The sequence below is a fragment of the Schistocerca gregaria genome, chromosome 4, assembly GCF_023897955.1.
Source record: "Schistocerca gregaria isolate iqSchGreg1 chromosome 4, iqSchGreg1.2, whole genome shotgun sequence".
Lineage (NCBI taxonomy): Eukaryota > Metazoa > Arthropoda > Insecta > Orthoptera > Acrididae > Schistocerca > Schistocerca gregaria.
The window spans coordinates 404,514,194-404,526,981 of NC_064923.1; the positions used below are offsets into that span (position 1 = coordinate 404,514,194).

General features: G+C 35.8%; 1 protein-coding gene across 4 annotated transcripts in view; it reads left to right on the plus strand.

Annotated features, from left to right (window-relative positions):
• LOC126266879 (uncharacterized) overlaps positions 1–10,548 on the plus strand; it is a 268,806-nt gene extending 258,258 nt beyond the window's left edge. For 3 of the 4 annotated variants that reach the window (XM_049971537.1, XM_049971536.1, XM_049971540.1), the window contains one exon: positions 690–10,548. In XM_049971537.1, coding sequence (XP_049827494.1) covers positions 690–797 — 108 coding nt within the window. In that variant the 3' untranslated portion in view covers positions 798–10,548. The remainder of the gene's footprint in view (positions 1–689) is intronic. The other variant, XR_007548941.1, reaches the window with a different exon arrangement.
• The last annotated feature ends 2,240 nt before the right edge of the window (positions 10,549–12,788 follow it).

The window sequence follows — 12,788 nt, forward strand, 5'->3', positions numbered from 1 at the left end:
GCTTGAGATCTGGAGCTTATGAAGAATTTCGCAGTACCAATATGCCTCATTCGTTCCAGTGCCCAGAACACAGAATGTAGCTCCACATCAGATACTGTAAATCCATTGGGTAAATCAGACTTGAAGGAGGTAGCCTTTAGTGTTGTCCTCATTATGGGTGGGCCCCTCTCATTCATTTTTAACCTTCCCCCAACATATCCCTCTCTCTTTGCTGAGGAAGGAACAATTAGTTTGGAAAGGTAGTTGGTATATAGAAGCAGTTATGTTACATGTGTGTTTGCAGCACTGACAGTTCTCCTTAAGATAAATATTGGCCAGAAACGTCACTTAGCTTTATAGATTTCTCAGCAGAATTTTTTTTTGATACACTTATTTTTTTAATAATTTATATAAGTATTTATGGCTCTCTGCATTTCTCTCGAAGCAAAAAATTCAAAATAATCCAAGAATTTTATTAAAGTGTCAGAAATAAAGAAAGGTTTAATAGAATTCATTATTGTATAATGTCTCTCCAAATTATGTGAGTGCCATTTTAACCCTTTGTTATTTTCAGACAGTTATATGAAAAAATAAATAAAAAAATATGTACCACAAAAATTCCACATTGCAAGTTTGTGAAGCTTTTACTATGGAAAATTATTAATTATTATTATTATTATTATTATTATTAATTTTTTTTGTTTTTGCAGGAAGTTCGTGCACATTTATACTCAATGTGGAGTGGTGGCGATATGGCTTTCATGAGGGTGCCAGAATCAGCTGAGTTACCAGATGGTCCAAGTCATACTGATAACTGAACTTAAAAAAACTTTTAGCTATAAATGTTGTGTGCATGTGATTTTAAAGGTACAAATTATGAGATTGTTTAATATAGTTTATGAATGTTCATATTTCTTCTTTATAAACTGTGGTGCTATACCATTGCAGACGTCACCCATAATAAAAGAGATCTTCCTTATTGCTATATTTTTCTATTATATTTGAGAGAATGTTTGAACTGGCTTTTTTTTGAAAGATTGTTTCAAAGTGTTTTTCCTTTATTATATAGTCTGCCCCAAAAATTTATAACTGTTTCCCTTTCAAATAATTACTAGCAGATTTTAAATATAATGTTGTACATATGTATGTGTGTAATAAAGTGGTTTGTGGGATAAGGTATCCTGCATGAGCAGCTCTCTGCCAGTGAGGGTTTGGTCCTCAGCAATCTTTGCACTGGCTTTTTACTACAACCAGCAGCAATAGGACATAATTTTTCGTCTCTACCAACAAAGCAGATTACCATTTGATAAATTGTCAATATCATCCCAATGCTAATTTTTCAGTGTAAAACACTTAGGTATCTATGTTTGTTATCTTAAAGTTTTTGCAAGCTGTGTATTGTAGGGTACTCGTTATTACCTGTTAAGCACCAGATTTTTATCATGTTTCATGTACAATTCCTTAGTGTAACATTGAAGAAAAAGATGTTTATGTAATTTATACATTCTAGAAATACTCTAATTTTATCATCATAATTTCTTTATGGTTGTGTACCTCCATATCCTTTTATGTGAAAAATGGTGACTAGTACTATTTATATAATTTTTGCTGAGAGAGTCAAGGGTTCTCTCCTCACACATCCTCCTAAAGGCAAGGTATACCAACCAAGTCAGCAGCCTTTTATTGAAACTAATAAATCTGAATGGTGGCTTGGTCATTCCTGCAATTATCATATGATATTAATGCCAACCAAACTGGTGTTGAATAAATCAAACAATGGAAAATCCAGGATGGAATGTAAACCATACCAGAGAAGGGGAGTTGCTACTCACCATATAGCGGAGATGCTGAGTCGCGATAGGTAGAACAAAAAGATTCACACAATTATAGCTTTCGGCCGTGAAAAAGGCCTTAATGGCCGAAAGCTATAATTGTGTGAATCTTTTTGTTGTGCCTATCACGACTCAGCATCTCCGCTATATGGTGAGTAGGAACTTTCCTTCTCTAATATTGTTGGTGTTGAATAAACTAATACAAAAGATAGGTCACATAAATAATACTGTAATCAAAGCTAGTGAACCTCATAATTCAGATCTTCTTCATTAGTAGCAGCAGCCATTTGACACCCACTGCTTTATGATGGTCTCATCTTTAGTTTAGCTAGTAGAATGTTACTGGTATCCCATCAGGTGCAGTGGCCTCCTTCTGTTGAGCAGTTTCATTTGGTTTTCTATCTCATGATAGAAAATTCATTTTGATACCTATCATTTTGACATTTGTCTGATGATCTAAATGAGCAACTACAGTGTGATCTTTCTCAGTGAGACAGTTTCAGAATAAGATGTTTAGTATTTTGGCCTGTTCTGTCATTCTCCATTTTGACGCCATGTGATCACAGTGTGTCTGGATAGTTGGCTTTGATCCTTTATTGCTTTAGTAATTTACAACATGCATATATCTATTGCTTGATGAGTGGCCCTCATTTTTGGTATGGTTCTCATATTAAAAGTACCTGTCTGGTAATACACACTGTTTGTAAATTTTTCTTTCCACACACATCAAAAGCTTAAATTCTTGTAGAATGGGTCCACAGACTGTACAGATTCTTAAAAGGATATCATGTTCCACTCATGGCTGTCAAATTTTTTATTTTTGCTATTGTCATTTAGGTATTTTGTACAGCTGGTGTGGGACAGCTTTTAGGAATGGTAAGCAATACATTATACAATACACAGCTGTAAAAGTTATTTTATTATTGACTATCGATTTCAGTCCACCCTTGCAATGTTTACGTATTATGAACATGTCTACTGCAGTATAATGTGTTATACCCAACATGACTTTTGTGTTAGCTTCTATCCTCCTCTTCTCTTATCAGCTTATCATCCACACTTCACTTCTGTATAAGGCAATGTTCCAAACAAATTCCTTGAGAAAAGACTTCCTAATGCTTAAATGTATATGAGATATTAACAAATTCCTCTTTCTCAGAAATGATTTTCTTGTTATTGCCAGTTTGCATTTTATATCCTCTATACTTTGTCTATCATCAGCTATTTTGCTGCCTAAATAGCAAACCTTATCTGCTACCTTTAGTGTCTTATTTCCTGATCCAATTCTGTCAATATGGCCTGACTTACCTCAACTATATTCCATTATCATCGTTTTACTTACAACCTCTTTTCAAGAACTTTCATTCTTTTCAGTTGCTCTACCAAGCCCTTTGCTATCTCTGACAGAATTAGAATCCCATCATCAAACCATAAATTTTTTGCTTCTTCTTCCTGAATTTTAATTCACTTTCCAAGTAGCTCCTGCTTGCTTAATGCGTAGATCAAATAACATCAGAGAAATGCTACAACTCTGTTACATTCCCTTTTTGACTACTGCTTCCCTTTCATTCCCTTTGACTCTTATAATGGCAGTCATTATTGCCTCGTGTATTCCTACATTTCTCTGGAACTGAAACTATTCTTTTATGAAGTTGGTGTCTGCCAGTTTCTCTATTCTTCTGTAAATAATTTGTTAGTATTTTGCAATGACAACTTATTAAACTGATGGATAAGTAATATTCACATCTGCGAGGACTTGCCTTCTTTGGAAATGGAATTATTGTATTCTTCTTTAAATATGAGCATATTTCATCTGTTGATACCTTTTGCGTAAATGGTGGAATAGTTTTGTCATGGCTTGCTCTCGATATCGCGATTCTCAGAAGTTTCACCGTTTGACTAAAAGGCTTCTAAAAATTATTTTCAGACATGAATGACAGAAGTGTAACAGCATTTGTGAGAGTTTTAAACTCATTCCTCGTGTATAGTGTCTGAAGTTATGTTCTCGGAATATTGCACTCAAGGAAAGGGACATATTTTGCAAGACCTCTGCAGCAATATTTGTGGAAATTGACTTGGATACAAAACAAGCTTTTTTGGCACTAAATAAATTTGTAGCAAGGAGATAGGTCTGTACTATAAAGCTGAAGCATTCAGCAATCTGAGCAATAATTTTATCTCACACTTCTGTTGCAACAAAACTTTTTTGAATCCATTTCCCTGCCTCTGTCACAAGATGCAGCAGCTCTCTGCATGTGGAAATATTGTCATTGATGATATCTCAGAAATATTTTTGAAATCTTCTACCCCTTGTACAGACAGCAGATCATCTACTCATTTTTATAACTGACCGTACAATATAGCAATTTGTGACACAATATGATCAAATACAGACAACCAAAATTGAAATGCAGGGTGCCTTAATTTTAGATGGAGCCCTGTTGCTTGAGTAATTGTAGTGGTTTGTTGAGACATATAAGCTCAGTTTGCTCCAGGCCCTCTATTCTCCATTTTTATGCACAACTTGCACAGCTCTTGGTTTAAAATTCCATCTCATGTTGGAAACATGAGGGAATTTTCTATTCACTATGTCAGTAAGCACCATTATTGTTGTGTGAAGAACTATGGAAAAAACTAAGAATCTAATGAAGGTCACAAAAAAATTGTAACATCCGTATTCTGACTCATTGCTTAGGTTAAAATCAGATTCAAGTTATGGGCATAACAGTGAGCAAAATAGGCATGTCTAAAATGTTATTCAGAAGAGTCTGTACACCTGAATGATGACCCCTCACAACAGCTGTGCCATTGCAGCTCTGAGAAATACAATATCCAGTAAAGTTTCTTTGAGTGATTCTGCTAACATTTTTCAATCATATCCACAAGGAGTAAGGGAAATGTAAACCGTTTCTGCAGGTTTACCCTCAGTGAAAACATGTCTGATTACTATGACAAACTGTGATATCGTTGAAATATTATTGTCTTATCTGTGATAACTAATAAAAACAAATCAGGGGCAGCAGTTTTCTTTCTATCTCGGTCATGATAAACCTCCGGCATACAGGAAAACAAATCAGTTTTAATATGTTTACATGTGCCATTGTAAACTAGCCTTCAAAAGACAATCACTAAGCACAGTGTCAGATCCAGCAGTGAATCCTAGCTGACCTCTGAAAATTCCTGGATTTCATGAATTACTGCATTCGTAATGTCCATAAACTGCAAGCTCAGAAACAGCACAAATTTTAATACAGTGCATAGTTTTAGAGATTATGTAATGATATTTATGAATCTGATCATTTAGTCTTTCAACTGACTGCCTATTAGCATTATCTAGTCATTTTCTAGTATCCCATTTCCCAAAAATACTGTGATCTAGCTGTGCAGTCATATATGGTCTTCACTGCTCTCTTTTTACATGATCTGTGATAAATGTCCAAGATCGTCAGAGCCTCTTAGCATCCAAATTGTACTGCACCCAGCTTTGTCTTTTGCAAACAACAAACATGGAAAACAGTACCATTTCTTTACTTATATTTTTAGTTTTCTTTTCTAACTTGATTTCCGACTTCTCCTTAAGTCTTTGAACCAAACCTCTCCACTGAAATATTATGTATATTGACTTTTTATTGTAGACAGTCGACATCTCAGAACTCACATCTTCAGACTCACAACGATTTATTGTATCTTCCTGCTCGGCAAACAGTAAAACTAGACACAGTATTGATAACTTAACTGCAACAATCAAGAGAAAACTCCTGCCAGCCGTTGCTGACTACACTCCTGTTGTTATTTCAGTTTCAGAAGTATAATTGCTCAGAGGAATCAATGACCAACAGATAATCCAGAATAGTGTAGACATGAATGACATTCAGCATCTGCAATTTGTGTTTCATATTGACAGGACGACTAGGAAGGAAAAGGAACCACACTTTGATGAGATTCTAAATCAGGAGGGGAAGCATAGGCTCGTGGTGGATACAGTCCGGAACCTTGCTCTAGTGCTCAGTATATGAGGTGTCTGCTACCCTCACTCCCTTCTTTGCTCCTCAGCAGTGAATTCAGCAGCGGGTATGCTGTCTTCCAGGATGCAGAACCAGATTCTGAGTTGCATTGAACAGAGCACGTAAGAGCTGATCACCAGTTTCAAACATGACTGTGGATGTTGTCAGGGAGGATCGTATGTATATTACTGAATAATTATTTGTCACATAGGCAGGAGAATCGATGATTTCAAATTCAAAATCTTTATGAACTGTACAATTCTCTCCGACGTGAGTATTTCTATGGGGTGTCACTGCTCCGTTGCACCACAGGGCAAACCACCACTGTAGAGATGGCTACCTTCACCTTACCATGCAGTCCAACATCAGACCACTGTCACATCTGAATGCTCCACAAATCTAGATATTGCACAATTTGATCAACCAGCCAAATGGAGACCTGCAATGCGGCCAATTCCATACTCTATCTAGTGCTGATAACACTGTCTCATATGAGTGTTTGGCATCTCCATGTCCTCCACAGGGACCATTCAACATTTGATGCTGTTCACATCCCTTATAACACCTTACCAGACATAGCATCTACACTAAACACAGATAAAATGAATGCACTCTGGTAACCATTCTACCTGTCACAAAACTGCAGCTGTAATCATTTGCATACCCACCCAATGGTGTGCTCATGTACAAAGTTACGTTCACATCCGACCATGTCTTCTGGGTGCTTGTCTTTCTTTTTTGTCGGGAAGTGAATATTTTTAAGTGTAACAACATAGGCATAGTCAGTGGCTTGTTTTTAAGGGCAGTTAGCAAAGATTTTGTTGAAACTCAGTCAAAAAAGTTCTTCAAATTGTATGAATCCTACATATATGGTAATTGGTACTCATTGCTTCACAATTTTACAAATAATCCATTGTGATGTATCAACATTTAAAGCCAATTTTTTTTTCCTTTCCCTTATTACATTGTAAAACCTTTTTTTTTTTTTTTTTTTTTTTTTTTTTTTTTTTTTTTTTTTTTTTTTTTTGCAGAGGTAATAACTATAGTGAAGATCTTGGCACTATAGGGCTGCGACTAAGTCTGTGGTATTTTTGTGTCTTGTCTGTCTGCTTTCTTGTGCAGCAGAATATTTTTGGCATTGTTTCAGCTTCAGGGAATTCTCTTCATCTGCTTTCATTCTGATCTTTAGTGCTTTTGCTTCAGGTTTAACTATTTCTGTTGAAACCCCAGAGTCTGCAGATGTCTTCGCTTTCTTCATATCTCAAATTGCTTTGTACATCTCACCTGACATCACTTCCATAATATCATTACTAATCCGTTTGTGTTTCTTATTAAATATTTGTGTGGATTAAGAAATTAAAGTGCTTGTATGATTCTCTCTGTTGTTAGCTACTGTGTCATCTACCATCTTTACTTATGAAATGTGGTGTCTACCCAACATACTTTTTCAGTTTGATTTCTTCACACCTAACTTTCAGTTATTATTTCATAATATGAAATGAAATGAAACATGGGGTACATTACATTCTATAAGCCTTTTATGAATAGTTTGCTTATTTTAGAATATTCTATCACATTTCTGTTATTGTTTGCCCAAAGCCCACACATTCTTTTCAATAGCTGCCCTGTTTTATGTGAGATAGTTTAATCTTTCATTTTCTTCATGTCTGCAATATTTTTGGATGTATGCATAAGTATATTTTCTAAACAAATATCCCTTTTATCTGTGACTTATATTCATTATTTTCTAAAACAGCAAACTAGTTGATTAATTTAATGTGGTATACCCCCAAATTTTTAAATAAATTCTCAGAAATCTATGTTTTACTCTGTCTGATGATTTTCTTTCCTCTTACCTTTGCATTTATAAGGGCATTGGAATGAAACCAGGTCACTAGTGTAAAGAAATGGTAACAAATTTTATTAACTCAAAACTGTAGTTATACACAGTACACTTACTCAAAAATAGTCGCCAAAACTGTTGGCACATTTATCCCATTGCTACATTAGCTGGTCATTTCCATCCTTGAAGAAGCTAGTAGGCTGCTATCGGATCCAGGTCTGGACCCCGTCACACACATCATTGTCCATTGCAAATCGATGTCTGCGAATATCTTGTTTTAGAGGTCCAAACACATGAAAGTCACATGGTGAAAGGTCGGGACTGTACGGCGGATGTTCCAGTGTTTCCCACTGAAACTGCTTCAATGTCGTCTTCACCACATTGGCCGTGTGCGACCATTATCACACAGGAGGATAATGCCAATGGACAACATACCTCAGTGTTTCGACTTGGTGGCTCGCCTACGGTTCTGTAAAGTGCCTTGGTAATGCTGCGCATACATGGTGGTTCCCTGTTCCAGGAACTTGACAAGCAGTGTGCCCTTGTGATCAAAACAGAGGACATTGTGACCTTACCAGAACTGGTGTGCACGTCCTTTGATTTCTTTGTAGGTGATGAAGTCACATGTTTCCACTGCCTGCTCTGATGCTTGCTCTCCAGTTCAAAGTGGTGACACCATGTTTCGTCACCTGAGACAATAAATGACAGAAAGTCATATTCCTCCTCATGATAACGTTGCAGATGACTCAAGGACAGCGCCATTCGAGTATTGCGCTGTTCAGCAGTCAGTTGGTGGGGAACCCACTGTGCGCAGATTTTTCAGAAGTTTGAGTGTTGATGCATTATGATGTGGGTGGTGCCCATGATAATACCCAGTCCAGGACTCGAGCATTCACTTCTGCAACGATTTGTGGTGTGATGACATGAGCCTGTCCAAGAGGAGCATCGTCTGCCAGTGACTCATGCCCCTCAAGGCATCGTTTGCATCATTCCACAACACTTGAAGAACAACTCAGACTGTACTCACCCTACACAGCTTTCATTCATCAATACATTTCACGGCCTCCAACTCCCCCCCACTGCCAAAAATCTAATGACTTCTTGTTGTTCCTGCTTTCTCACCTACATGTTCAGTAGTGGACGATAACTTGTGTGACCACCTTCTCTTCCGTGTGAAACCACACTGGCGCTATGCAACATCAAATCGTGTGCACGTGTCAGTCTCTCTACCAATAGATGGCACCACAATACATGTAAAGCAAAGGTAGACGCACGGACCAGGCTTAATTTGAATGAACCTCATACTTTTATTCTGCAGGAAGTAAATCAGCTATGCCCATTCAAAGCAACCATCCCAGCATTTTCCTTAAGCAAATTAGGGAAATTATTGGAAACCTAAATCTGGACAGGGACTGAAACCATCATCCTCCCAAAACTGAGTCTACCGTGCAATCTCACTTGGTAATTAAAGTGTTATTTAAAACCATCACATCTTGCAAAGTTCCTGTATTATTTGATAAAATACAGTCAATTTCAACTGTAGTTCTGTTTGTTGTCTTTTGGAAGAATGCATTAATATCAAATGTATTAATCTGCTTGAAAAATTCTACTAATGTATAATCTGTTTGTGGTACACTATCTTAATATTTTTTTCTGTTAATGTGCTTCCTTTGTGTGGAGTATTTTTCTATGTATATTAAAATGTTGTTCTTTGCTGTGAAGCAGTATGGCCCTCAAGCTTTGCAGTAGTTTATTGAAATAAATATTGCTAGGGTGAGGCCTATGTGTAAAAAAGAAGATACTTTGGGATCATATGACTGTTTGTAACATAAGAAATTCTTTTTCTAACATTTTCAATATGTTTACATGACTGCCAGGAAAAAGAAATTACTTAAACCGTTCTATAGATGCTCATGACTGCGTTATTTGTATCTTCTATTACTTATTTTCTTAAGTACATTTCTCTACAACATTAATCATGAGTGAGAAAAAATAATAAATTGAGCATGTGTTTCACTTCACTGCTGGTAGTGTTGTCACATTCACTGCTGATAAATGGACACATCTTTTATGTTTTTGTTTCATTAAAAAGACTTTTTCACTCATTCTAATTTTCTATAAGAATTTAAAAATGTCATCTGAGACTTGTGTGTGATATCTTTTTTCTTCCATAATTGCTAATGCTGTAATGTTAAACAAGATAAGTGTATCATCTGTAAAAGGAGTAAAGTTTCATGTCCAAAAATATTTTGCAGAGAAAGATACTTCAGTATAGTATTATCATATGTAATAAACTCGTTTCCAGTGTAATCAGCTAGTGCAGTGATTGTGATTGAGTGCATGGTATTTCAGTGGCTAGCTTCTCCATATTTAAAATGTTGTCAACAAAATCAAAATAAATTTTTCTAACTAATTTAATGATGTGTGTGTTTGGGGGGAAAGGGGGGGGGGGGGGGGGGAGGGAAGAGAGAGTGTGCTAGTATACTAGTAGTGCATATGCTTCATTGTAATGCTCTCCAGCAACTAGAATATTTTCTGTGGATACACTTAAATGTACATTGCTTACAAATGTGATTCGATTTCCAAAAATTGAGTGAGAGACGTCTGTAACATTATATAAGAGTAAAAAGTGTTGAAACGATATTGTATATTCTTGACGCAAAAACTATAATTGTTAAATTTTTCATTTTTGTAATTAATATATATAAGTGAAGACATATAGAAATAAGCACAAAATTACTTTTGATCATGTGGTCTAATATATGGTGTTATATCTTACTATCTTTCAAATTGTCTACTTGTCCATTAATTGTAATCTACATATGTCATGACCAAATGGAATACATGCAGCCTAAATTTGAAGAAGAATAAAGTTGATTTTCAATGTGTACCTCAACATTTTATTTGTGGTACCCTGTTATTTTATGTTGCTGTATATCAAATGAAATGTGTAATTGTGAAACCATTGCGATCTCAACCAGAAGTTCCATAACAATATTTGAAAGTTCAGTTTTTTTTTCCAGTTTTTGCAGATTAGCTTTTCCAGTTATGTTAGACAGTGTGATACAGTATACAAGTATTTGTTCTGCTTTTTAGCTGAATGTTTTATTACAGTGGTGCTGTCCCTCAGCCATTAGAGAGAACTTATCTGTGTGTTATTATTAAACACATGTGATAAGAATTAATGTGTGAAGTGGTTACTCAGCAGAGATCATTCTTGTTTTATTGGTAGTCAAAGTAAAAGAATGTTCATAAACTATATGCACTGTCTATTAGTGTGATGATATTTCCTGCTCGATACTCCACACTTTCGTGTCGAGAGACTTGTAGACATCAAATAGTCTGATAATTTTTATTTATTTATTTTGGAAGTGAAGAGTCAGAGCAGGAAAGGTGAAGAATTACTGAATTCTTATAACCATATATCTGCAGCACTATGTGGTGAGTGCAATGCTATTTTACAATGATTACCTGATGTCAGCTACATCGGAGGTGTCCTCAGAATCGAAACATAGTTGTTCTTCTTATTACAGAAGCTTATTAACACAGATTGCATAAAAATAAAAAATGATTACTAGTTTCACTGAAAATAAATGACCACCTTCAAACCATTTGTATGGAAAAAAATCTTTAGAAGGCCAATCCATTTTATCTGTTGTTAACATTAATTGGACAACTTATAGAGACGATATTCGATAGTACCATCTCTCATCATACTATAGCCACAAATAAAATACATAAGACGTTTATAAAATCCTTTCATGTTGTGTCCTTGTTGACATCTAATAAGAAACTCAGATATCCTATGAGATATCAACAAGGACACAACACGAAAGCATTTTATACGTGTCTTATGTATTTTATTTGTAACTATTGTGCGCTGTTCACACAGCTATTCTCTTATTGTATGATGAGAGATGGTGCTATGGAATATTGTTTCTATAAGTTGTGTCAAACAGTTGATGAAATGGATTGGTCCTTTATGATTTTTTTCAATGTAAATAATCTCAAGATGGCAATTTAATTTCACTGAAACTAGTAATCATTGTGTACTTTTATGCAATCAGGGCGAATAAACTACTGTAATAATAAGAAAAACCATGCTCCAATGCTATTTATAGTGCACTACACTTCTAGAATGCAGACAAAAACAATACGGATGAACCCACATGTGAAGTCTTCCAGATACCAGCCGAGAGTAGCCTATTACAGGACAAAGATCAACAGATTCTTAAGAAGACCTATAAAGTATCATATTTACCATACAGTCAGTTTACAAGCAATACACAGCTGACAGTTACTCCTATGCAGCCCAATGACAGACAGATTGTATTTGCACACAATGTGGCCAGTAAAAGCAAAACTCCACCTTCAGATAAGCTCTCAGTCAACTAATACAATGATGATTTATGGTGGAGTGCCCTAAAATAATACAATGGTAGTGCTCTCTGTAGTTTTTGTTGAGGGAATAGATAAAAATATCACTGGGCACATGACAAAAGAATTAAGTCGTGTGGTAATGACATAGAAAACAACATACTGAACATAACAGGATCAGGGAGGAACAGAATTAAAGATGTAACAACAAGCAGTACAATAGCAGTAGGCCTGAATATCAGTAAAGAAATAATTCTAAGTAACATAGAAACTTGCTTCACCATGTCCCTAATAAAAAAGGAAGGTATTTTGAAATGTTGAGATATCTGTCACAGGAAGAATTAATATCTGAAATTGAATGTGGGATTTTGATACTGCCGGTAAGAAGTTACTACAAAAGGGCAATGGAAGGTGATGTGCACAGCAGGCCCTTGCCACTATCAACATGTGAATTCAATGCATGACAGGAGCCTTACTTTGTTAACATACAGGGGGAACAGGGTCCAGTACAGTCTTACATCTCCCCACTGTTACAAATTTTTGCCTTATCTATATAAGGAAATAATTCATGATGAAAATAAAATAGAAAGAAACTTCCACATGGGAAAAATATATTAAAAACAAAGATTCCAAGACTTACCAAGCGGGAAAGTGCCGGTAGATAGGCACAATGAATAAAACACACAAACACATACACAGAATTTGAGCTTTCGCAACCGGTGGCTGCTTCGTCAGGAAAGAGGGAAGGAAAAG